The following is a 23,991-nucleotide window of genomic DNA, read 5'->3' on the forward strand; positions in this document are numbered from 1 at the left end:
CAGAAGCACGACGCTTCTGTGGTCCCTGCTGTCCCCTTTTTCCTGCATCTCCCCCAGCACAGGCTGCTCCTGCTATAAACCCTCCTTTCAATAGCAGCAGTCTTATTTTTGGCGCGGCAGGGACTTCATCCTGCCCTAGTTCATGGGCTGTACTTTTCCTTCTTTCTTCCCTGCACGATTTATTGCTGCAGCTTATCACACGCGCTCTGCTCCCCTTCTGCTACAGCTTCAAAGCACTCCAGACTTTTTTTTTATTTTATTTGCCTCTCCAAGACTCTGAGTGATACAGAGAACCTCCTACAGCCAGAAAGTAACTGTGATTTTTAGCGATGATGTTTGCTATAACTATTTAAAGCACACTTAAGAAGACACATAATAAGTAGGTTTGAGGGAAGTGGTAGCAATCCACCCACCACGCTCCTTTTAGCTAACCCTTTAATTAAATATTAAAGATACGGTTCTCAGGAAGATTTAAAATAACCCACTGACAAAAAAAAAAAAAGAGGCAGGTTAAAAAACAGCAAAGAAAGAAATATCTCCCCCCAAAGGCTTACCACACCTTCATACTGCTTTTAACATAATTTTACTGTGCTGATGAGGGAAGAGCTTTTCTGAAGGGAAATAACAAACCCTAGATCCCTCTATATGTTCTCAAGGACTTCTCACCAGGGATTGCAAACTATTTGATGCCTAAACTAAACATACTAGTTTCCTCTTTTTCATAAAGGATAGCAAGAAAATGTTTATAAAACTGAGTAAATAAGTTACCTGAAATGTTATTCCTTACTCAAAAGAGGCACAGAATTGATACGCAGTTTGAGGGGAAAAGCATATACACACATTGATTATGGCACCACCTCCAAATATAAAGCAGGGTGAGATAAATCACAGCAAGATCCGTCCAGATTTGTAGCGTGAAGCATTTTCATTTATAACTGAGATAAGGCACACCAGGTGGGTACCACAAATGGTCAGAGGAGAAAAGAGGAGAGGCAGCTGGTGGAGATGAGAAGTGTAAGAAACCAGCCACGTCTGCAAAACTGAGTGGCTCTGACCTGCCTAACCATTTTGGTGAAGGCTTTGGTTACTTTTTTCCCCTATCTAGCTGACAAACAGCTACACTGACAAAGCATCTAAGATAAACTGAGCAGCGTTTTTGCACAAGTATCTGCTGTGCTGCTTCTCTGCTTGCATTCAAAATCCTTTTTCCTTCCTTACTCTTTTGTTCTTCTCCACTGTGTGTAGTTTTAAATCAAACTCCAAAACTCCAAATTCTCTGTACAGTGTCCACTGTTGCTGTAATACAAAGAGAAACTGGTCAACCATTTCGATTTGCTCTTGTGGTAGCCATGAAATGGAAAGCGTTTTCAAAAACATACCCCCTCCAAGTTCCAGAGTCTCCGTCTCTGGAGACATTCAAAACCCGCCTGGACGCGTTCCTGTGCAACCTGCTCTGGGTGACCCTGCTCTGGCAGGGGGTTGGACTAGATGATCTCCAGAGGTCCCTTCCAACCCCCACCATTCTGTGATTCTGTGATACTGTCCTGCTTTCAATTAAAACATTGCCACAACAGCTATATCTATAAGGTGCCTGGAATTTCACAGTAGAAAACCTATTACTTTGAATACAAAAGTTGGCCAAAATGATTGAATTCCTGAGGCAACAGAAACGATACTGGTGATTTTATTCAGCATGTGTTCAATACCATTTTCCATTCGGAATCCACATTTTTTTAATGCTTTTCTTATACCATTCTAAACATTACCTTCAGCTTTTATGGAGTCCCTTAGAAAGTTTTTTTTTTTCAATTTGTTTACCAGAAAACTTAAATCTTAATGATTAAATAATAGGACATTTATATACACCAGTGGGTTTTCTCAGGTACTGGGCTCTAAGTACATACAATGTCTATTGAGTGAAAATAAAAAAGAAAATTCCAGTCATGCACATCATCTTACAAACCATGTTCCATTTGCCTTGAAAATTTTCACTCTGTTACTGGCATATCATTTTAAAATTAAGCAGGTATTTTTTTTTTTTTAAGGTTGCTTTGTCCATATCCATTCGTTTGTTTCGCCATTTTGAAGAACCGACAGGCCACATGCTCCTGCAGAAGGTACCGGCAGGGTAATAATGGTTCTGCTACCACCGACCACTCCAAGCCCAGGCGTGGATGTGTGTAAAAAAACCACCTAACCTTCAGCTAACTGCACTGGTTTATTTCTGAACAGCACATCACAATATCAGCATAGATAGCACATTGTAACCGGTTGGGTGATTCCACTTAATAATTTTTCAACACTAGGACCTTTCAGCATTTTAATTCTGGTTTCATTCATGAATTAAAGGTCATATATAGAGCACAAATGAGGTCTAAATTTAGTCACAGCAGACCACAGTTCCACATAAAGACAAATCTTCAAGTTATGTTGACCTGCTAGGAGACAAAGATAAACAGCACAGCAAACATGTACCTGCAATGCACTGCTTCCCTATTAAATATTAACTGTTTCATTTACATTTAAATGAACTGAGCAGCAATGGATAGACTTTCCAGTACTGCTGTTTGGTGCTGCTGTCATGGAAAGAAGCTGAAGACAATGTGGGCTGTATGGGGGCAAATGACGCAATCTCAGCATCCGCTCAAGTGACTTCAATGATGACCATTCTCCAGTCTTGAAATATAATCCTACACAGCATTTTTTTTTTCCCTCTCCCTCTGTAAACACATCTGTTCATAAATAACTTAGATGTCTCCTTGACATTCATGGTGTGTAACTGAAGCTGAAGTAGAAAAGGATGGGTGGTGTACAGCACTGAGGAGATGTCACAGTACTTTTGTTCGGCATTTTTGTCAAGTGCAGGTTGCAAACATCAGCCATCAGAGACAGGCGGGGTCACCCACCCATATTTTTCATGGGTCTTCACCAAACTCTTAAATGTTGCTTCAGCCTCCTTTCGACTGAATGACTTTTTTGATTTGCCAGCTTTTCTGCAGATACGGCCCTGCACCAAACAAAAAAAAGAAAACCTTCATTAAACACATGAACACACAGCTGGAAACCACAGCTTAACTTTTCAACACATCAAGCCAAGAGGCATTCACTTACGGCTACCGGAAAGCGGAGCTCCCAAATTTGTGCAGACAAATACATTATTAGAGATGATTAAAAATGATATGCAGCAAAGGGGGGAAAAAAAAAAAAAAAAAAAAAAAGACATCTGCCAGGCTATTTCTTCCCAGCGAGCCCCTGCGCTGGCACGCTGCCCTGCATGCAGCAACCAGCGGCTGCCGCTGCTGCTGCCGTGCCGCAGGGCTCGCCTCCCTCTCTGCTGCACGGGGACGCCTGCAAACTAACGGAGGGATCTCCACCGTAAAGCATTTGTCGGGCAGACCCTCATGCCGCCCTGTGGAGTTGGGGGTGCAGCCCTGGGCCGGCAGGGATGGCGAGGATGCCACAGAAACAGTGCCTTGGCATGGCAGGGTGCCACTTTCCACCAGCTCCCGGGGACGGTGGGGGGTTGTGGGCATCCCCCTTTCAGCCATAGGAGAGGAAGGGTCTCCCCAGCTCCCTACAGCCCCCCATGGGTCCCCCGGTGCCAGCAGCTGTGAGTGGAGGAGGAGGCAGGCTGCTGGTACCGGTGCCGAGGGACCAGCTCGGGGCTGGGGAGATGGTTTCAAACCAATTTTGATGCCATGCTTATAATACAGTCCAAGGTGTGAATATCACAGAGTTGGCGACCCTGAAGAACCATCAGAAAAGCGGAGTGTTTCTGTGTGATACGTCTCAGAGCTACCCGTATCCCACCCCCCACACCCTGCTGCCAACGCAGAACGTCACTAAAAATTACATCCATCCCACGAAACACACTCCGTTCTTCTTCTTCTCATCTGACCCGTGAGAAACAAATAGCCCTGGCATTTCTCAAAGGCAGGAGCATGTTAAAACCAACTTCTTCCAGCCTACCTGAAAAAAAATTCTAATTTGTTTATTACCCCTTCATGACAAGTTTGATGTTAAATGACAATATACATGTTTAAATGTACTGCATCTTTATTACTTTGCAATTAGATATTACCTCTAAATGCACAGCAGTATATAATTTCAAATCCTTGTTTGGCAACATAAGGCATTTACTGAGTTATTAATAGCTTACCTTATTTTGCACATAGGTCCACGTCAATTACCAACTAACAGAGACACAAGAAAGAAATGCAGCTGCAGATTTATTCCGCTCTACAGCAATAATACCCTTTAAAGTATTTAGGCCTATTGGATTTGTCACAAAACAGAAGTTTAATAATTTTTATAACTGTTTGATAGACCACACTGAAAGCCTTTTTTAGAATAACTGGTATTTGACGAGCAGATACCATATTACAGTGTTACAATTATTAAGAATCAAGTTGGTATGTTCTCATTTTTTCCATTCCTTTGCTCAAAATGACGCATCAGGTTTCATCTTTTGCCTCCTGTACTTCACTGTCAACTTGGAATTTTAACCAAAAATTGTCATTCGTAAACATTTGCAACAAATAATGCTGAGAAAATAATTAGGTATATGGAGGGAACAATAGGAAAAGGGAAAAAAGAAAACAAACTCTGTCCTCGGAGTATCAAAGTTATTTTTACATATTAAAATGAGTAAGATTACTCTGTAGTGTGGACAAATAATTTAATTCTAGAAAGCTGTCACAATATTGCACAGATACGCTTTTGCGTTCAGCGCCGCTCTTATGATAACAAAACTATGGACACATGAGATAAAAAAAAGCTGTTTCCTACTCCTGTTTTAATAAGGCATTTTTCTGTGCAGTGTGACTTCTCTTTCAGAGCCTACCTTAACTAAAGATTAGAACAGCCTCTAATTCCCACCTCCATTTATTCACAGCCAATTTATACCCATTAGGTTTTCACAAAAATAGATATTTTATCTTTTGATGCTTTTCCTCGCCTTTCTCCCTAGTCGCCATTTACAGACTAGCAACGTATTTCCTCTTTAAATACCTTTTGACAGACTAAACAGCAAGACACCTTCCCCATCCCCATACTAATCTGGCAATTAATATTTCCCAAAGAAGGATGATCTCAATGCTACTTAATTTAACCTTGCTAATAAATTTTCTTAGAAAATGTTCCGGTTTTGTTTTGACAAAGGGAGTAATTAAATAAAACCAGGTAACATATTTTTAAAATCTCATGATTGCCAGTTCTAATATTGCTCTTCTCTCAAGGATTGCTATGCCAGTTGGGCGCTGGAACATAACATATTCTCATCGACTAATTATCTTACATATCCTGCAGGAGTATTTTTGTTGTTACAAAACATGTTTTGTATTTTCTTCCTAAACGGAGCTTTTGTGGGAAGCATGCTTAGAGAAACATAGGAAAAGATAAAGAAAAGTGCAACAGAAGGTGAGATTAGCACAGGAAATGCTGTCCTCAAAATCTCACCAATTAAATACTTTTGAAAGTAAATATAAACCTACTCTACTACTTAATTGCTGGATTAGGTCAATTTGCCATCTCTTGCCTTATACATCTGATTTTTTGTCATTTAAGGCTTTGATACCTTTCTGAATTGTGTGCATAGCACCTCGCACAGTATGATCCATGTCTTCTCCATCTTCATCAAACTATTAATATTAACCTGTACCTAGAAATAGGATCTTTGCATTGAGATCAGCTATCGCTCATATTCACTGCCAGCTACGTACTGCTTTCAAACAAGGAAAGTAAGAATCCTTTGGTGTTGCAATAACGCAGTGAATATCATCAAATCATCTAAAATGTTACTGGAGCCATGGCAACTGAAATGAGCATCATTCCCCAAGTATGTGTTCCACTCTCATACTTCTTTGTTATTAAGATAATGGATCATTAAATCCACTTCTAAAACGCATTCTGGTGCCATATGCAGGTTGTATGTAAACTGCATCATTGAAGACCAGCCAATTCCACCCGACTGTCGTCCACCTATTTCTGTGTTTATACAGAAACTATGGGTGGCATGGTTAGCACTGTCTCTTATTAACCAATATCCTGCCAGGTGTTTATAATTTGGATAAAATTTAACCTCGTGGACTGAAAGTTTCCCTTTTTGGTGCCTCAAGTGAAGCTGAGGTAAAAAGAAACCAGGGTGGAATTTCAGTCAACACAGTTCAGATGCTTTTGAGTCTATACTGGGCGGTATCTACCGTCTTAATGATTTTTAGCTTTTTGCCGTTCTCACAAAAAAACCTCTTCCCAAGTTTAACTAAAAATGGCGTTATAAAAGAAAGTATCAAAGAAACATTTGAACAGTCACTGTTACCAGCTCCGACTACGGTTTATTTTCAGATTGCTACTTAAACATGCAGTCATTTTAACTCTGGTCAGGAGACTATGCGCTGCTGCATTCTGTAAATACGATAAATATGATAAATACAGCACACAAATACTGCACTGGCCATAGCTCAATCGCACACAATTGCATTTTGACTAATTTCTAAACCACGCACGTCACTGCTGTCGTGGTAAGGAATATAGATCATTTGTACAGCCAATGTTTCGATGTGTCCAGCACCAAATCAAGAAAAGATATCAAACTGATACCTGAACAAGATCAAAACATTACACGAAAGACTAAAAATCACAGATGAAACCCAATAAAGCCTTTCCTAACAATATTAATGTCGACTTTAGCTCTGAGGAGTCGCACCAGGAGCTTACTGAAATAGTTGCAATCCTTTCAGACGCTCCCAGAGCGCTTTTCATAAAGGGATAACTGAAAACCTAATTAAAATAAGGAGCTGGAGAGAACATTTCAGATTTTGCCATCTGCTGCGACTTCATGTACTTATCAAGATATAATTTTAACAAGCTAGAAACATATGAAAGGTAAAAGTAATGCCACAGCATCCAACTGGTTTACCCAGCCATGCTGAAATGCAGGGGCACATGTGCTGCACTCACTTGTGCCCCTACCGCGCTTGTTTGCGTGGCATGGTGAGCAATTGCATGCCACTCATCTACTCTTTGCCCAGACTAATGAGTTTGAACAACCAGCTGATAAGGATCCAGTCTATAACCCTGGTAACTGCTAGGAGAAAGACCTCCGGGAGCACAGCCTGCTGCGGTAGCCTTCTCAGGACCCTGGCCGTACCAAGGGACCACTCCCTCCCAACATGTTCAGCAAAAGACCTAAGGTTAACCTCACATGTGATTTGGCACCCACGTTTACAGACCACTGTGGGCAGCTCTGGGAGCTTTTCTACTTCTCAGTGGTGCCATAGTTCTCCACGTTCTTCCACAATCATCAATGCATCAGCACGTCCCTTCCCTCGAGAACACTATTGTGACACTGAAGCACATCCTCAAAAATATTCACCTCAACATCTAATAGCTCTTTAAAGTCCTTCAGTAACGTTATCAGCAATGTGACATATCTCTTCTTCCCCAACAACACCATGTCTCGAAGTGCTCCAAAGACAGACTTAAGTTCTGTGCAGCAATACCAAACATGAAGCCTGAAGCTCTTTAGCCCCGTAATCCCACTACAACCACGTATCTGCCCACGTCTGGCCTGTGTGTCATGAAAAACAGTCCTGACATTTCTTCTGGTATTTCCAGAATCAGGATGGCCTCAAGGGAATTTCTCTGCAGTGATGAAGGGATTTCTCTCTCTCTTCAAATCAACTACAGTAGCTCCCAGACTAAAACCCAACAGTTTTGGCCTAGCACACAGCATCAGGTGTGCTTCCATGTCATATCACTTTTGGCACTACCTGGAAGGACAGGACTACGCAACGGTGGCCAGCCTTTCACAGGCTCATACAATCACTGAAGTGCTGGCTGGAAGGGACCTATGGAGGTCTCTAAGTCCAACTTAGATACCTGGAGCTGAACTGACAACATAGGTCAGCTGGGGCACTGCATAGCCAGGTCCCAAATCCTTCAAGGTTGTGCTCAGTCCTCTCCTGATACAAGTCCCTGTGTTACTAGGTCCCAATTTTTTTCAGAGATTTATTGTACGCAGTCACTGGCTTTACAGGGACTGAGGGTATTCTAGAAACAGCGTAAGCCCCTCTCCTACAGGTCTCTGAGATGCCACAGCAAACCCTTCAGGCACATCCAGACTTTTTTTTTCTGGAGCGGTTAACAAAAAGTTATATTCATTGCAAACAGTGCACAGCTAATAGCCTGAGAAGCAGGCAAGCCTTCGCGTTGTTAGCACTGGTCTTAACGCAAACTCCTCAGCCCTGCGTTCCTGGATATGCAGGAATAACTTGAGGTTGGTCTTCCAAGGGCAAATCATACCTGCCTTCTGCACATGGGGCTAAAGGTGGCCCATCATTTAAACCAGCATAAGGGGGCATGGGTACAGCTTCATTTTCTCCCTTCATTTCTTAAGAGATCTCTATAGCAGGCTCTTGTGACCCACTTCTCGGTAAATGTCAAGAGACGGAAAACAAGCCAAGGTTTAGAGTGGTACACAAAAGACTGCAGGTAGTCACCATGCCACACACTTGTGTGGTGATCCTTGCAAGGACAGGAAGGAGACGCACAGGGATGTCCCATTTTCCAAGTCTGTTGTCCCAGGCTGCTCCACGGATGATGCAAAACCCGTGGATTTTCTAAGAGCTGGAGCACGCTATGAGTCTCCAGTATGTAACATGTTCTGCTAATGTTCCAGTGACTAATGACTTTGGGCCTCAATTGTTCAAAGCCACATACTATGCAAACATACTCAAATCTTTTCTGATAAGTAGCAGAGGAACACAGTGCTTAAGCCTGAAACGGTCCTATTCTAGAATATTTAAAGAAGTTTTCAGAGAAAAATATTTCCACTGGCTCTAGAGAAGCATTCAAAAGTAGAGCAACGCTAAAGGGAGCTACTGTCATGCCCTCAGTGCAATGACTGCAATGTGTCACAACATCATCGCCGGAGTTAGATACACAGCCTCTTCTCCCAATTACATGGTTTATAATTTTTTTCCTTCATGCACTGATGAGGCAAAGTTAATCATGTCTCAAAAACTGCACACAATTTATATTGCACTATATATAATTATTAGCTGTAGCTAAAACAAAGTAGTATAGAAAATGACGCAGACAAATACTGTTAATGTTGCAGCATAAGTAAATTAAAAATGGCATGTTTTCCTGCAAAATGTGTAATTTCCAAAGCAGTATTTCCATGCCTTTTTTGTCTCCTTTTTAAGAATAATCCACACAAAGAAATGAAAACTCAGCAAGCTCCAGCTTTAAAGCATCCTATAAATTGCTCCTTCTGGGAGCGCGACTGTTCTTTGTCCAGGAAAAAGAAATCCGAGTTCCAGATGAGTCATTATTAACGCTTACTCGTCTGTGTGCAGCCTGGTGCAAGTAGCTCTTAATCGATACAAACACTTACAGCCCCGATCCCTGTTTGACAGCTACAGAGCACTGCGCTGCTTTTCCTCGCCTTTCCCTACGGAAAGAAACTCCCCTCTTACATTTCATAGGTGGGACAAACTCCGTGTTGGCAAAAGAACAAAAAAATTTTGACAAGACCACATTCTTTGAAGGTGCCTCTCATACCTCCTCCAGGGCCGAAGGTGCCATCTTACAACACGGTGAGCTTCCATCAGAGATGGCCCCTGCCCCCTGCCATCAAATGGGCACCTGCTAGTCCAAATGACAAAGGGTCGTCTTCTCTGTCAGTCTTCTGCAGAGCTCCCTGGACAACCTCCCTGTGGAATCAGGGTACCAGGAGAGTTACTGAGGGCAAGTCCAGGTGAAAAGGCTGGGAGCATGACAGCCCTTCTTTGCATCAGCCCACCCGTCCTCCACATCAGGAACCTGAAGTTACCCAAGTTAAAGACAGCCACAGGTGTAAACCCAACCAAGGCAAAGCAAACCATCCTTTAGGACAGGTTGCAAAGAAAAAGGAGCTACAGCCCAGACAACAATGTCTATTTCCTCATTTCCCAAAGCTGCTAAAATGAAACACCAGGAGTAAAAAGCAGACTATCTCTGGGAATGTTTAATTGAGTTAAGACCCAATTCGGTTAAGATTAGAGTCACAAGCCGATGCACTTTGCCCCTGCTATTTATACAAATGTGTCAGTCTCTTCGCTACGATAAGTTTCATACTGATGCACATGGACATCTACTCACAGAGCCCCCACTTCTGACAGCTTTAAGTACATATCCTCAAATGGCCTTTGGAAAGAAGATTATTTGTACTTCACAGGTGGGAAAGAGGAACACAGTGAAGTGGTACGACTTGCCCACGACTGCACCTGAAGTCAGTGGCAAGACCTGGAAGCTAAACTCAGATCACCTTTCCTCAGCCTAAGTGCGTGCTTTAATTGTGAAATGTCCTGTCCTTCCCCCCACCCAATAATTATAGAACACTTCAATACTAGGTATATTTTAATAATCTTGTCACCTTTATAGAAAAATTGATATTTATAGAAATTCATAGAAAAATTGAAAAATTAGTAACATCAATTTCCTCTGCTTTGTGATGCTTTAGGTTTTGTTATGGACACGTATTATGGAAATAAGCGCTACACTTCATACTGCAGCTGGGGGTTTGTTACCATTTGTAACACAAACCTAGAAACAGGAGAAATATCTAGCCATTCCACAGCTCATAAAGGCCGGCTATGAGAAGCATGTGAGCTCCAGGCCATTTCATAATGCAGGCTTACTCTTCCTTCCTCAGGTTTATTTTCACTCGCCTTTGAATGCAGATTTGGGATTGTGGCTGACTTGTAACTCTATCAAGGAGTCACTGCAGAAGTTCCAGGGCTTTTGGAGAGTCTGTGCAGAAGAGGATTAAATCAATGAGGATCATCGATTTTAACAACGGGCACAGAATCATGAAGCAGATAAAAAGACGTTTTCCAAGGACAGACTCTGCACATGCACAAGGCAGCACCTATCTGCCACCGGTGGCTGAGGACAGGAAAGCTTGATGTACCACTCCCCAGTTTGACTTTTAACTGGAACGGGGCAAATCAGACTGGTACCCTGATCCTGTTTCAGAAGGGGAACCACCTGAATGTCTTAAGTGTGGTGGACGCTTACCTGTTTCCTGCAGACCAAGGGGGACTGCAAGTTCATTTTCATCAAAGCACACCTATGCTTCTCCCTGGCTTATGCTCTTCCCATTCCCAGCGCAGTGCTGGTTTCACTGGTAACGGCACCATGCCCTTCCCATGCAGCTTGTCCTGCAACTTCCAGGATCGACTCAATTACCGCTGTTTCCAGCCGGAGTTAAAGACCAACACCACCGAGCGCTCAGCACCCTCCAGAAATGACTCTGTGGAGTATGACTCAGACCAGCCCCAAGCCACACACTTTCCAAAAATACCACGATATTCAACAGAAACCCCAGTATTCCACTTACTAGCGAGACAACTGCGCACATTAAATTTAACACATATTTTGAGCCATTCAGTCAGCATAATCACCGCAGCCCCCGAAGTTCTCCCTGTTTAGCCGCGGAGTAATTGCACCTGGCAATCCTTCCAACCTCCCATCTCCCTTCACGCCTAATGTCAGCGTTACCTTTCTTTGACAGTTACAGGAGAAGATAATTGGCAAACTGGAAACTGCATGTGAAGGACTGAATACGCCAAGGAAGAGAAGAGATCTTCACTGACTCTCACCAGCCCAAGGGAACTTAGATGGAAAAAAGAAACGCAGCCAATATTACGTTACTTAGCCAACATCCCACTTTGTGAGAGCAGACCCCCACTTGGGGGACACGCCTCGGATGACGCCTGGCAATAAAGCTCCCACGATACAAGGCCAAGAATTACTGCGGAGTTACAAACATTCAATCTGGAAGTCTCCGGTCATGCATGGAAATCCCTGGGCATTGTGTAGATGCTAGGAAATCTGCATATTTTCAAGGCTAGCCTGTGTAAGGAAGAGTAAATCTTCCTCACAATAGAAAGTGGGTTATTTAGGTTACTCCTCCAGGAGGGCACGACACCCCTTGGGACTAGGCTTTCTGCATTTGAAAAAATACAATTCTTCAACAAAGTATCTGACAAAAGACCCAAATGCTACACAGTTCTCTCTATCTATCTGAATACTTTCACTGAAGTAAATGGGGGCTTCTTTTACAATTCAGCATCTTGCTCTTTTGAGAAAATCCAATTTTCTTACGATCCAAAGCAGCAATTCTTTTAAATTTTTACGAGATCAGCCAAGGGTTGCCAGGAAGAATTAATTCTACCTACCATAAAAGCACGTTTTAAAATAAGCAGTTTGTTTCAATTTAGTGATTTAACTTATTTGATGACTATTTTAACACGAAGGACAATACCTGAAAATATTTTAAAATTTTCCTTTTTATGCTTCGAAGGGGTAAAATGGAGATTATGTTCCCCCTGCTTTTTAAAAGAATTAAAACAGCCTCCTACTTCAATGACTTGGAATCCCTGTGTCTTCATTCCTCTCAGTAGAATATATTTGCATAATAATAGTGGATAGTCAGAACAGCAATATATCAGAGTACAGAGGAACAATGTTTTTTCCAGCCCATTCATCAGTCCCAGCATCTCGACATAGCAAATATATATGCTCCCACTTAAACTTCAGCTTGAAAATCTGAATTGCAATAAAAGAGAAACCTTAGAAGGCCAATATGTCTGATTTTCCTCTGTAGCTATACAATATTCTTTGTTACCTCTTTGGCCCAGCATTTATACCTTTTCCTGGGGAACAAGCCCCATAATACGTTCTTTGTCTCCTCTGCAATCTTTGTATACGAGTCAATGTGTTTTTCAATCATGGGCCTAAAGCAACATTTCTTCCCTTGATGATAACTGGCATCATTTGCTTAAGCAACTCATCAAAACCAAAACGCAAGCCGGTTTTATTTTTTAAGGCCCTAATACAATACAATGGCTCCAAATAATTCGGAGACCGCTGTCTTCTCTCTGTATTTCTGCAGCCTTTGAGATTAGCTGATTTATTCATGGCTACAGCCCTCAAACCCAGCATCTGGAGTATGAAAATCCATAGATTTGCAATTAATTTCTGCTATACATATTTGAAAGACCTGGAGTCTGCTGACCTCCTGGACACCACGTAAGTCCCATCTGCTATCTGCTCACTCATACTTTTGTTTGAAAGGATGAAGAGGGAGTAATTTAGACTATGATTAACTGCTACCTTCTGTATCTGTTTTTCATAAAATAAGCCTGTTTCTCCTGTTGCAATCTGGTAGAAGTCAGCTGGGATACTTGTATTTCTAAAATGGAAAAATAAAGCAGTCCAATGGTCATAAAAGGCACATACCTCTTGAAGCAAAGTAACGGGATTCCACTGAGGTATTTCTAACATTACAATGTGAGGAATGAAAGTACTATATACCAACAAATTCTATTTGAATTCAGGAAATTTTTGTATAGAGAATGAAATCTTAATTACAAATCACATTTTGGTTTTGACTTAAACGGTTATGCATAAGCCTACCACAGCAAGAGTTCTTGTAACTAGGGTTTCCCCGTTCCTATTTTAGTATGTCCTGACAAAAATTTTAATGCTCCTTCTATTCACTGGAAGAGTAAGGGAGTATTTTCCTCAAAACGAAGAACTTGTTCCAAGACACAATCTGCAGAGTCGCCAGTTACATGAGAGCTGCCTTGGGCTGGCAGTCCTGTTTCCAGCCTCCGCAGAGAGAACAAGGGACTCTTAGAAAGGAGGCCAAGGCTGCTACTGGTCACCACTACTCCAAGCTTAAGTCCAAAGTCCTCAAGGCATCAGGTGCACCTGTGCTAGTCATTGTCAGGAAAAAAACTAAAAGTTCCTGATGCATTCTTTGGACACAGGCATACATAGCTTTGTCCTCTCTTAAACTTCCACCAAACTAGCATCAAATCATTAGTCTCCAGTGAGAAACAATCTGTCTATTAGAGGACACAAAATCCTCTTCCACTTTTGGACAAAGTCCGCTCCTTTTCGTTTGGGATCATGTCATCTGCCATGTTTTCAAATGAGAGAGACAACAATTCCTCCCTGAAACACGGGTGCTGGCCTCAGCCCTGTGCATTATTCAAGGAAAGCCATGACGAACCTCCCGCTGTTTCATCACTGTCCTACGACCGGCACTATTCCCCCTTCCTTCCTCCAGTTATTAATATTATCATGACAATAGCATTGTTATCAGGAAGCAGAGAGCAAGAGACACATTTTTTGGTGGACAAGTTGACCATGAGGCAGCAATGTGCCCTTGTGGCCAAGAAGGCCAATGGTCTCCTGGGGTCATAAAAGAGTGGTCATCCTCCCCCTCTACTCTGCCTTGGTGAGGCCACATCTGGAGTACTGTGTCCAGTTCTGGGCTCCCCAGTTCAAGAAAAACAAGAAACTATTGGGGAGAGTCCAGCAGACGGCTACAAAGATGACCAAGGGACTGGAGCATCTCTCTTATGAGGAAAGGCTGAGAGACCCGGGTCTGTTCAGCCTGGAGAAGAGAAGACTGAGAGGGGATCTCATCAATGCTTATCCATATCTAAAAGGTGGGTGTCAAAACGATGGGGCCAGACTCTTTTCAGTGGTGCCCAGTAACATGACAAGGGGCAACAGGCACAAACAGGAAATTCCATCTCAACATGAGGAAAAACTTCTTTACTTTGAGGGTGGCAGAGCAATGGAACAGGCTGCCCAGAGAGGTGGTGGTGTCTCCTTCTCTGGAGATACTCAAAACTCGCCTGGACTTGTTCCTGTGCAACCTGCTCTAGGAGAACCTGCCTTGGCAGGGTGTTGGACTAGATGATCTCTGAAGGTCCCTTCCAACCCCTACCATTCTGTGATTCTGTGATTTTTAAATCTCTCTCTTAAATTACCAACAAACTGTTTTAAAGGTTGCTGCTAAGAAGGCATAACATTCAACGGGCCACTTCCACAGCTTGGATAGACAGACAGACACAGGAGGCTCTGCCTAGACAGGCATGTCGAACAGTTGCCTCCAGGACAACAAACAATGGGTATTTAAATTATTTTTGTTAGCGTCACCCCACCTCCTTGGCTGACACTCCAGCTCCACGGCGGCTCACGGCTACTGTTTCACTGGCTCGGCGGGGCCGAGCTTTCACCCATGATGATGGGAGCCAGTGAGCAGCTGACTCTGCAGGAAGCAAGTACAAAGTCATCCCCTTAAAACCAAGGCTACAGTTGAGTTAAGGACAACACCAAGTTTTTTAAAATAAGATTCTGGATCCCAGACAGATAAACAGTCTTAGGCCTTTGATGTACTGAGAATTCCCCTCAAGATACTGACTAGAGCTGTGTGAATAATTGATTTTCTCAGCTGAATAGCTGAAGCAACCAACCAAACAAACCCCAACTTGTTTGTTAATTAACTTTTTTTTTCCCCCCTTGAAAACTGGGAAAAAAAAAAAAGAAAAAAGAAAAAGCATAGTTTGGGACTGTTGAATTGTTTCATTCAAACAGAAATTGTCCCTCTTCCATTTTACACATTTTTTTTCCCAGGCAAAAAATATCTAAAAACCCAATACTAGATTTGTGATAGGAAGCAAGAGTATGCATTCCATAAGGCAGGACATCTCTCAAGCAAGGTCACCTGGGGTGTACGGTTCCTGCTTGGTAAATATGGAGAAACAGCCATGCTGCTTTAAAATCCAGCCCCTGGGAGACATGCTCAGGTTTGGGAACCTGGACCCAGGTTTCCCTGCATACAAGGGAAATGCTGAAAAGTAACAGAAAAGTGCTACCTCTTAATTTCTGTGTTGCACACTTATGTCTCCTTACAGACATAACTCTCGAGTGAAATGTTTCACCTGTGAGATGTCAGAATGACTTCCCTCAATTTTTCTGTTACTCTGCTAAAAGGTCTGTGAAATTCATTAAAAAAAAATAAAAATCTGAATTTGTCAAGAATCTTGAGTGCCTGAAAACATATTTTCAGTGTTAGTTTTGTCTGCTTTTTGATCACTTCGTCAAAAAATAAGAAGGTGATGTATGTTCATAGGCTATTAGCTCCGACAAAACAGCAGACTGAGAAGCCCTGTGTTTCTCTCCGAAGAACGGGCACAGAACGGCAGCGTTACCGTTAGCTCAGCAAGACGGGACTGACAAGAAACGTTGAATGAAATCAGCCACCTCGGGTTTATCACGCAGATTGCCAAAAGGAGGAACGTAGGCTGGCGGGAAGTGCAGTCCCGCCTACTCACACCGGCGCCCGCGCCGGCGAGCCGCGCTGTCGGGTGCGTCACAGGCTGGAGCATTCACAAGGATCTCACGCTAAACGATGGTGCTGCGAAACGGGAGACATTTCTCTGGAAGGTCCCATCTCTTACTCGGCCTCATGGCTGCCGCTATTTGCTCCTGCAGGGTCGTTCTGAGGCGGTGGAGGGCGGACCTCGTCCTTCCAGCCTGCCTGAGTGATGGCAAGCGTGCTAAACACACACAAGGTGCAGGCTGTTTACGGAAATTACACAATTAACCTGGTGCAAGCCACTGCTAATTGTCCAGGACGGCTCCTTGCAGGCACGGAGACTGCCCGCAGCATGGCAGGAGTTACCCAAAACCAGCCCCACACCGCCAGGAAATGCAGCGGCCTCGGCTCCCAATGCTTCGGCGGCTCTACTTCCATATGTAAAAAAAAAAAAACCAAAACCAAACACAAAAACACTATGGTCAAAAGTAGATTGCCTGTAAAACGAAAAACCAAAAGGGGGATGGACGTGGCGTTTTGAGTCCTATTATGCAATGGAGTGGAGGTTACATAAGGAGGGGAGAGCGATGACAGAAACGTGGCTCCCGTGACACGGTGCCCGGCTACGATGACCGGCTGGCAACCCATCGCCCGGCTGCACCTCTGCAACCCAGGCATTAAATTTATTGTCAGTATTACCTATTAACCTCCCCACTTGGAATGAACGATCCGAGAGGTTGAAACAGGCAGGTTACACCTACTTAACTACTAAGTTACTCGCAGCAATTTATTTCTGCCTTTTTTTTTTTATCCCACACTCATTCTCTTTTTTTTTTTTTTAATAATGAACTTCGTAAACTTCTGGAAGAATGTTATTGAAACTCTTGCAGTTTAAATGTGTTTATCAATAATGCACACCTAAACAACCTTCTGTTATCAGAAATCACCACTACTTTCTGGAAATCTCTTAAGTGGTTTAGGGAAGGAAATTGTCAGATTATATAGCTTAATATTTAACTAATAAAACAATTTAGTGCTTTTCTTCACTGAGTCATTTTATGATCCCAGTAAATCTTAATTTCACCTTTTTACATTCAACATTCAATACTGCAGAAAGATGCTGAATTGTTAAAAAAAATTAGATAATTTAGCATTGTCCTTCTAAATCCTTATTTAAAATAATGAGAACTACGATCTCTATAAAAAGAGCTGGGTTAACAAACAGCGAGACGTGGGAAGAGTAGCTACAGAACTTCAACATAGCCCAGGCTAAATGTAAATTAAGGCTCTATTTTTTTCTGGTAGATGTTTTTTATATCCCAAGGTGACCTGGGAAACTTGACCTCTTCAAATCAAGTGCAGAGAAAAACACTATCTGATTAAAAAATGGAGCAGTAGGCCCAAATCAAACAGAGAAAAAGCCACTTACAAAACAGTCCATTAAACAATCAAAATTAATTTTCAGTCTTAAGAGAAACCGAGCCTTTACTTCTTCTCAAGCAAGCAGTTCCACAGAGGCAAACAGGACTACCCTCATTTTTAAGCAAATGAAAAATAAGTTATTATTTACTCTTTCCCCCCTCCTTGCCAAGATGTGAATTTAACAAGTTACTCAGCATCATTTACTGACAGACGTGGAGCTGTGCCTGTCCCCTGGGTTCAAGGGCATTCACGAAGTGAACAGGAAAATCACCCTGTCACAGCCATGTGTATATTGCCCACTATGATAACGAAGGACTGGCTACGAGTTTCACCAACAGTATTTACTCAGTTATTAAAAATGGCTTACGAAATACTTCACTTCTAAGGATATTCTGCAGGAAAGAAAGAAAAAAAAAGCATAAAACCACATTGATACAGCCCAGACAAGATCCTCTGCCGGGGGAACCAGGCACCTCCTCTAGAGAGGAAAGCTGGCAGGAACCACCTAGCTGCTGCAAAACTGCAGTACGTACCCAAAATTACGTGTTCCTTTCAGGTGGGGACATTTTTAAACCGGTCCAACTTTGGCGGCAGGTCAGGCACAGCTCCAGGTGTGACCCCGTGACACACCTCTGCCCTGTGGGCCAAGCCCCAAACCCGGGGTCACCTCTTCTTCCCCTGAGGGATGCTACACAGGACGGTGCCAGACAAAGACCTGGGGGCAGCAGCTCCACTGTCGCACCCTACGCCAGCGGCAGCACTTCATGCAGGAGACCAGCAAGTATGGCCGACAAGTGAAGGTGAAGGGCAGGAGGCAGAGGGCTTGAATTCCAAACCCCACTGGAGCCTGAAGAGGCCCTTTGGCTTTGGGGCACGGGAGGTGCCCCTAACGGGCAATGGGCACGATGTCCGGGTGCCACACGCAGCAGAGCTGTGCACAGAGACAAAAGACACGCAGGAGGACACGATGGATGCACGTGCTCCTTGCCCCTCCAAGCTTCCCCGCACCTCCGTTGCACCTGCCCAAGAAGAAACCCCAGAGCAGAACATGTGTGTCCCTGCCTCCTTCCCACCAGCGACGCCAGGTCCCCGGGGGACACCTGTCACCTCGGCCTGGCCAAGGTCGGCCACAGGCGGGGCTTGACCCGCTGCCCTTCGGGGTTCCCATCCAAACACACCCACCCCCCCGGCCACAGGCACGCAGGCAGGCAGAGCGAGAGACCACGGACCCCCTACCTGCCCCTTGACCAGGCTGGCCGCAAACTGCCTCATGACGGCCTCCACGGTGTAGGCGCTGGACCATCCGCGGGGGGTGAGCAGCTCCATGCAGATGGCTCCGCCGTCGAGGACGTAGCCGTTCTCCAGGCGGGGGCTGAGCACCCTCATGAAGGGCGGCGAGAAGGGGAAGTTGTCGGGGAAGGTGAGGTTGAGCAGGATGTACTCCGTGTTGGTCTCCTTCATGTCCTGCCACAGCACCGAGTCCTTGTCCACCTGGTGCAGCTTCACGTTCCAGTCGAAGAGGCTCTCGTCCACCAGCTCCACCGAGATGAAGCGGTCGCTGAGCCGGGCGATGTCCTGCAGCTCTTTCATCAGCCGCCGGGTCCGCACCTGCGTGCAGTGCTGCTGCCGGCCGGCGGGCGCCAGCGGACCCGACCCCGACGGCAGCGGCACCAGCGGCGCCGGACCCGACCCGCAGCCGGAGCCGGGACCGGGACCGGCACCGGGCCGCTGCGCCGCCTCCTTACCGGCGCCGGGCTCCTTGGCCGCCTCCCGCGGCTTCTCCCTGCCGCCTCCCGAGCGCGGCTGCGGGGGCTGCTTGGCGAGCTCCGGCGCCTTCTTGTTCTTGTGGCCCCCGGGGCTGCTCTCGCTGCTGCTGCTGCTGCAGCCGCCGCCGCCGCCACCCCCGGGGGGGCCCTGCGGCTGCGGCTTGTTGCTGCTGTTCTTCTGGTTGCCCCTGCCCCTGAGCGAGGAGCCCTGCTGGCTGCTGCTGCTGCGGTGGTGGTGGTGGTGGTGCTTGGGGTCCTCCGTGTCCCGGTTGTGCAGCCGGATCAGCCCGATTTTCCGCAGCAGAGTGGCCATGTTGTGCGCGGCTCTGCTGCTCTCCCTCTCGCCTTTATGGGTTGGTGGAGGTTTGGTTTTTATTTTTATATTATTATTATTAATTTAAAGCCCTGCGCGGCGGATTTGCTGTTCGGGGGTTGGAGAGGGGGGGGGGGGACGGCCCTGGGCGGTCGGCGAGGCCCCTCTGCCGCCGGTGCGGGCGGCGGGAAGAGAAAGGCGGCGGCGGCGGGGGCGCCGCGGGGAGGATGTGCGGCCGCCGGCCGCCCGCTCAAACGCCTCCCCTCGCTAGGGCTGCTGCGGGCAGCATTGCAGCACGGGGGCTGCTCCCGCCGACATCACGGCCCCGCTGCCGTGGCCATGATCCCCTGAAAAGGTGGTGGTGGTGGGGAATTAAAAAATAATTAAAAAAAAAAAAAGGAAGAAAAAAAAAACAACCCCACGACCTAAAAACACCCGCAAGGGAGAGCCCCCCCCTTTGCCCCGTCCTTCTCTCCCCAGCACGCAGAGCGGGCGAAATCGGCTGCGCTGCAGATGGCTTCCCCCCCAGGCACCTTGGGCTCGCAGCCGCGGCCGAGCCAATCCCCGGCGGCTCCCCGGCGGGCCGGTCCCCACGCCGCGCCGGGCGCCTCCCCCCGGGGAGGCGGGGGGGGGTGGGTGTGTGTCGGGGGAGGCGGGGGGGGGGGAGAGAGAGAGGCCGGCAGCGGCAGCCCCTGCCCCCGCGCTCTCCCGCAGCGGCGGCGAAGCGCTCCGGCCCTTTGTTCGGCTGCGGCGGGGAGAGAGGGGCCGCCCGTGGCAGCCCTTGCCGCAGCCCCCGCCGCTCCGCGCTGCCTACGCGCCCGGCAGCACCGCGGCGGCGGCGGTGGTGGTGGGGGTCCCGTCTCGCAGCGCCGCCGCCCGGCCGGCTCCGCGCTCCGCTCCGCCCCGCTCCGCGCTGCGGCAGCGCGGGGGCGGTGAGCGGCAGCGGGGAGGGGCGGGCGGCCGGCCGGGCCTCCTCGTGGGGGCCGGTGGCCACCAGCCCGGGAAAGAGCCGCGGGTGCGTGGGCCGGGATTGCGCGCGGACACGCGTGTGTTGCGTGCGTGTGTCATGGCTCGCGCGGGTGGCAAAGGATGCGCCGTCATACTTAGAGTTTAGTGCACGTGTGTATAGAACGTATAGAATGCAGGTACATGGAAACTGTATGGTCATGTGTAAGGGCATAATTGCGTTTAAATGCATCTGTGTATAGGTATTTACTGTGAATACATCTGCCCACCTAAACACATACAAAGCATACACTTGTAAAAACTGATCACAGAATCACAGAATGGTTCGGGTTGGAAGGGACCTTAAAGATGATCTAGTTCCAACCCCCCTGCCCTGGGCAGGGACACCTCCCACTAGACCAGGCTGCTCAAAGCCGCATCCAGCCTGGCCTTGAACACTTCCAGGGATGGGGCATCTGCAGCTTCCCTGGGCAACCTGTTCCAGTGCCTCACCACCCTCACAGTAAAGATAACGTAAGATAAAGATATGATATGCAAACATGGTTGAAAAATAGATATGAATACATACATGTGCATATATTTGTATATGTGTGTGCATTTTTGTATTTTTTTGTGTTGTAAATTAGGTGACAGTCTTTGTTTCTGCAGCACAGCAGATACACCTGTCCTGTCCCTGCTCCCCTCCAGACCTGGTAGGTCCATCCTCCTGGGACACCATGTAGACGGGAAAAGAAAACAAATGCCATAAATGCTTTGAACTGGGGAGTAGTGAAGGCAAGACCCAAAGCGTGATCATATCGGTTGTGCAGAGGACATAAAGCAATGGGTGGCGTGTGCATGTGGTATAAAACCTTCCCCAGGCAAACAGACCCCCTTCTCCAGAAGTGGCCTAAACCACTGTCTTATGTGGTTTTGAAGAGTGGCCTGCGCTGGAAAAGGACTTCTGTGCTTCTGTAAAGAGTTCCAAGGAAAACCACTTGGGTTCCTTGAAAGTTATCTGTAGGGCACATCATATTTTCATCAAAAACTGGGTAACTGAGTCACTTCTAAAAAAATGCTGGGCTCAGTTCACTTTTGAGCTTTTTTCCCCTTTCTTCTTCCTGTTACTTAAACCACTTAGTTTTACCAACCGGCCCACATTCAGTGGGTGACCATGCACCAGTGGCCATTATGTCAAACTAGATAGCATGAAACATAGTCTCTTTGACAGGCTTTACAAATGGACCCAAATCAGCCTGATTTACCACGAATTAAAAAGGTTGCTGTTTTTAAAATCAAGATCCCAGAAGCAGATTGATATTTGTTTTTCAAACATGACATTATTGAAGGCTCAAAATCGTCTTAGTAAAATTGTTGAGAAACCTTCTTACTACAAGGTGGTTCATAATTTAGCCTATTTTCTCAGTTTGTGCAACGCACTCAAAGCACAGAAGTAAGTATTTATTTATTTTAAAATCTCACCTAATAACGTAGCAAGAAAATTCACTGTACGGAATCCGAATTTGAGGAGATCACAACAATTGTAAACTGAATTATGGGCCACATGGCACAAAGGAGGAGGAGGAGGAGGCACAGCATGGCTCCGTGGCCCAGGCAGGGCCACATTGCTGCCGGCAGCACCATGATACTGTGGGACTGGTGGGATGGCAGCTCTGCTCTTCAGCTGCTTCAGGGTAGGATGGGGGAGTTGGAGGTGGAGGCCCTTCCTCTTGCTCCCAGAAGACCCTGTAGAGAAAGGTTAGGAGATACTAGTGGAGCTGACCCGCGTGTGATATCTGGTGCATCTCTCATTAGCCTGCTTTGTACGTAAAGAAGGTGAAGAGCTGCGAGCTAACTGTAAATGATGTCCCGGGAAACACAGATGCCACAACACCGTCCTTGTTTGATCCTACCCTCCATGCTATTGATCTGCCCAGCCCAAAAGCCCATCAGTGTGACAACACTTGGGGTTGCTTTGGTCCTTCCCTGCGTGCAGATACCCAGGGGTCTGCTGCAGGAGGTCTTTGCTAAATTTCCTACCCTGAGAAGATCTGCATGTGAAAGACTGTTGACAGCGTGTTTCCCAGGAGCTCAGAAGTCCTGGGGAACGTGAGGTGGGTGGCCTGAAGTGGCTGGGAATGTTCTGTCCATCTCATGTTCCTTTTCTACCTTCCTTTTCTCTACAGCCCACCCTGACTGAGCGAATGAGGAAGCTCCAGATTATAGGATATTGGAAAGTGTGTCCAAGCCTTCCCCTTGTAACCTTCTGGAGTGCCAGACACGCTGCTTCCCCTGTGCTGTTGATGCACCATCCGTGGCGCTGGGAAATTTCTGGAGTGCAGACATTTCCTGGTGCCTGTTGCCTCCAGGTAACAAGAAATTTGTGCACAAAGACTCAAGCAGGACTTGTAGGGGGAAAAGCTAAGGCACAGAAGAAAATTTCTGTCCCTCTTGTTAGCAGCTGGAGCCGGGCATAGAGAAATGTGATGGGACAGGTCGGGAGGTTGCTCCTGCTCTGGTGCAAAAGCCTCAAGTGACAGAAACTTCACCCACAGCTTCAGTCCCAGCAGGCGGTCATGCAGAACAAGCCCTGGTTGAATATCTAGTGCAAGACGGGATGGTGGGGCACCTATGCTGAACTGAACCAGGATGCCAATTAGCAACTCGAGCCTTCGTGTTGGCTACATTAATGTTTTAAACTGAAAGATCTCTGCATGGTGCTCCTGTGACACTTGGCAGCAGGAGCCGCTATCATAAATCTAACATGGTCAAAGTTACTTGCTTGTCTCATATAACCTGTGAGGTATCTACCCAGCGGTGAAGCCATAAAAAAGAGCAAGGTCTCTGCAAAGGGACACCAGAGCCAAGCAGCCCCTGTGTGGCCTTGCACCATTGTTTTGTGAAAAGTGACGTGGAAGGTGTAATATGTGTGCCTGGACAAAGGGTGTTCTGCCGTGACAGGGAACTGCTCTGGTTGTGCTGCAAGTCGTGAAACCTGGTACAGTCTGTGTCCGTACCCGTGTGCAGGGTGAGAAAGCTGCAGTCATGTAGTGAACTCCTCTTTTTCACACCCAGGCTTCCTTAATGAGGGAATTGGTTAATCCAGGATGGACCTTAGATGGCTGCAAGTCTAGGCCCTTAAAGCAAAACAGGGAATAAAACAGCTTGCAACGGAGACTCCTCCTGTATCATCTAGACCGTCCTTATCCACATATTCATTGACTGACAAGAAAGTCTGGAAAATTTGGCCCATGATCTCTCTTTACGGATTCCTCATCAATTCTTCTTCTGTAGTATCTTACACAGTAGAAATATATCTATTAACTCTATTCATTATTATACATTCTCACCAGTTTCCCAGGTGCAGGAGTCAAACTGAA

At 46.0% G+C, this 23,991-nt stretch overlaps 1 protein-coding gene and 1 long non-coding RNA gene across 2 annotated transcripts; one reads left to right on the forward strand and one right to left on the reverse strand.

Moving 5' to 3' along the window:
• Window positions 1-1,668: 1,668 nt before the first annotated feature.
• On the reverse strand, window positions 1,669-19,927 carry UBE2QL1 (ubiquitin conjugating enzyme E2 QL1). Its single transcript, XM_074576265.1, has 2 exons — window positions 18,824-19,927; window positions 1,669-3,007 (listed from the first exon to the last, which is right to left on the reverse strand). Exons 1-2 carry the CDS (start codon window positions 19,664-19,666, stop codon window positions 2,876-2,878), a joined length of 975 nt encoding a protein of 324 aa, XP_074432366.1. The 5' UTR covers window positions 19,667-19,927; the 3' UTR covers window positions 1,669-2,875.
• Window positions 18,780-23,785, forward strand: LOC141739298 (uncharacterized). The gene is made up of 3 exons (XR_012585659.1): window positions 18,780-19,007; window positions 22,798-22,980; window positions 23,070-23,785. It is a non-coding gene; the product is annotated as an uncharacterized LOC141739298 (long non-coding RNA).
• Window positions 23,786-23,991: the final 206 nt, after the last annotated feature.

The sequence above is a fragment of the Larus michahellis genome, chromosome 2, assembly GCF_964199755.1.
Source record: "Larus michahellis chromosome 2, bLarMic1.1, whole genome shotgun sequence".
NCBI lineage: Eukaryota > Metazoa > Chordata > Aves > Charadriiformes > Laridae > Larus > Larus michahellis.

Coding starts and splice junctions, on each gene's coding strand:
- UBE2QL1 (XM_074576265.1), bottom strand. CDS start 19,666: ATGGCCACTCTGCTGCGGAAAATCGGGCTGATCCGGCTGCACAACCGG. Junction 3,008..18,823: donor CCAGCCTGGTCAAGGGGCAG/GTAGGGGGTCCG, acceptor TGTTTGGTGCAG/GGCCGTATCTGCAGAAAAGC.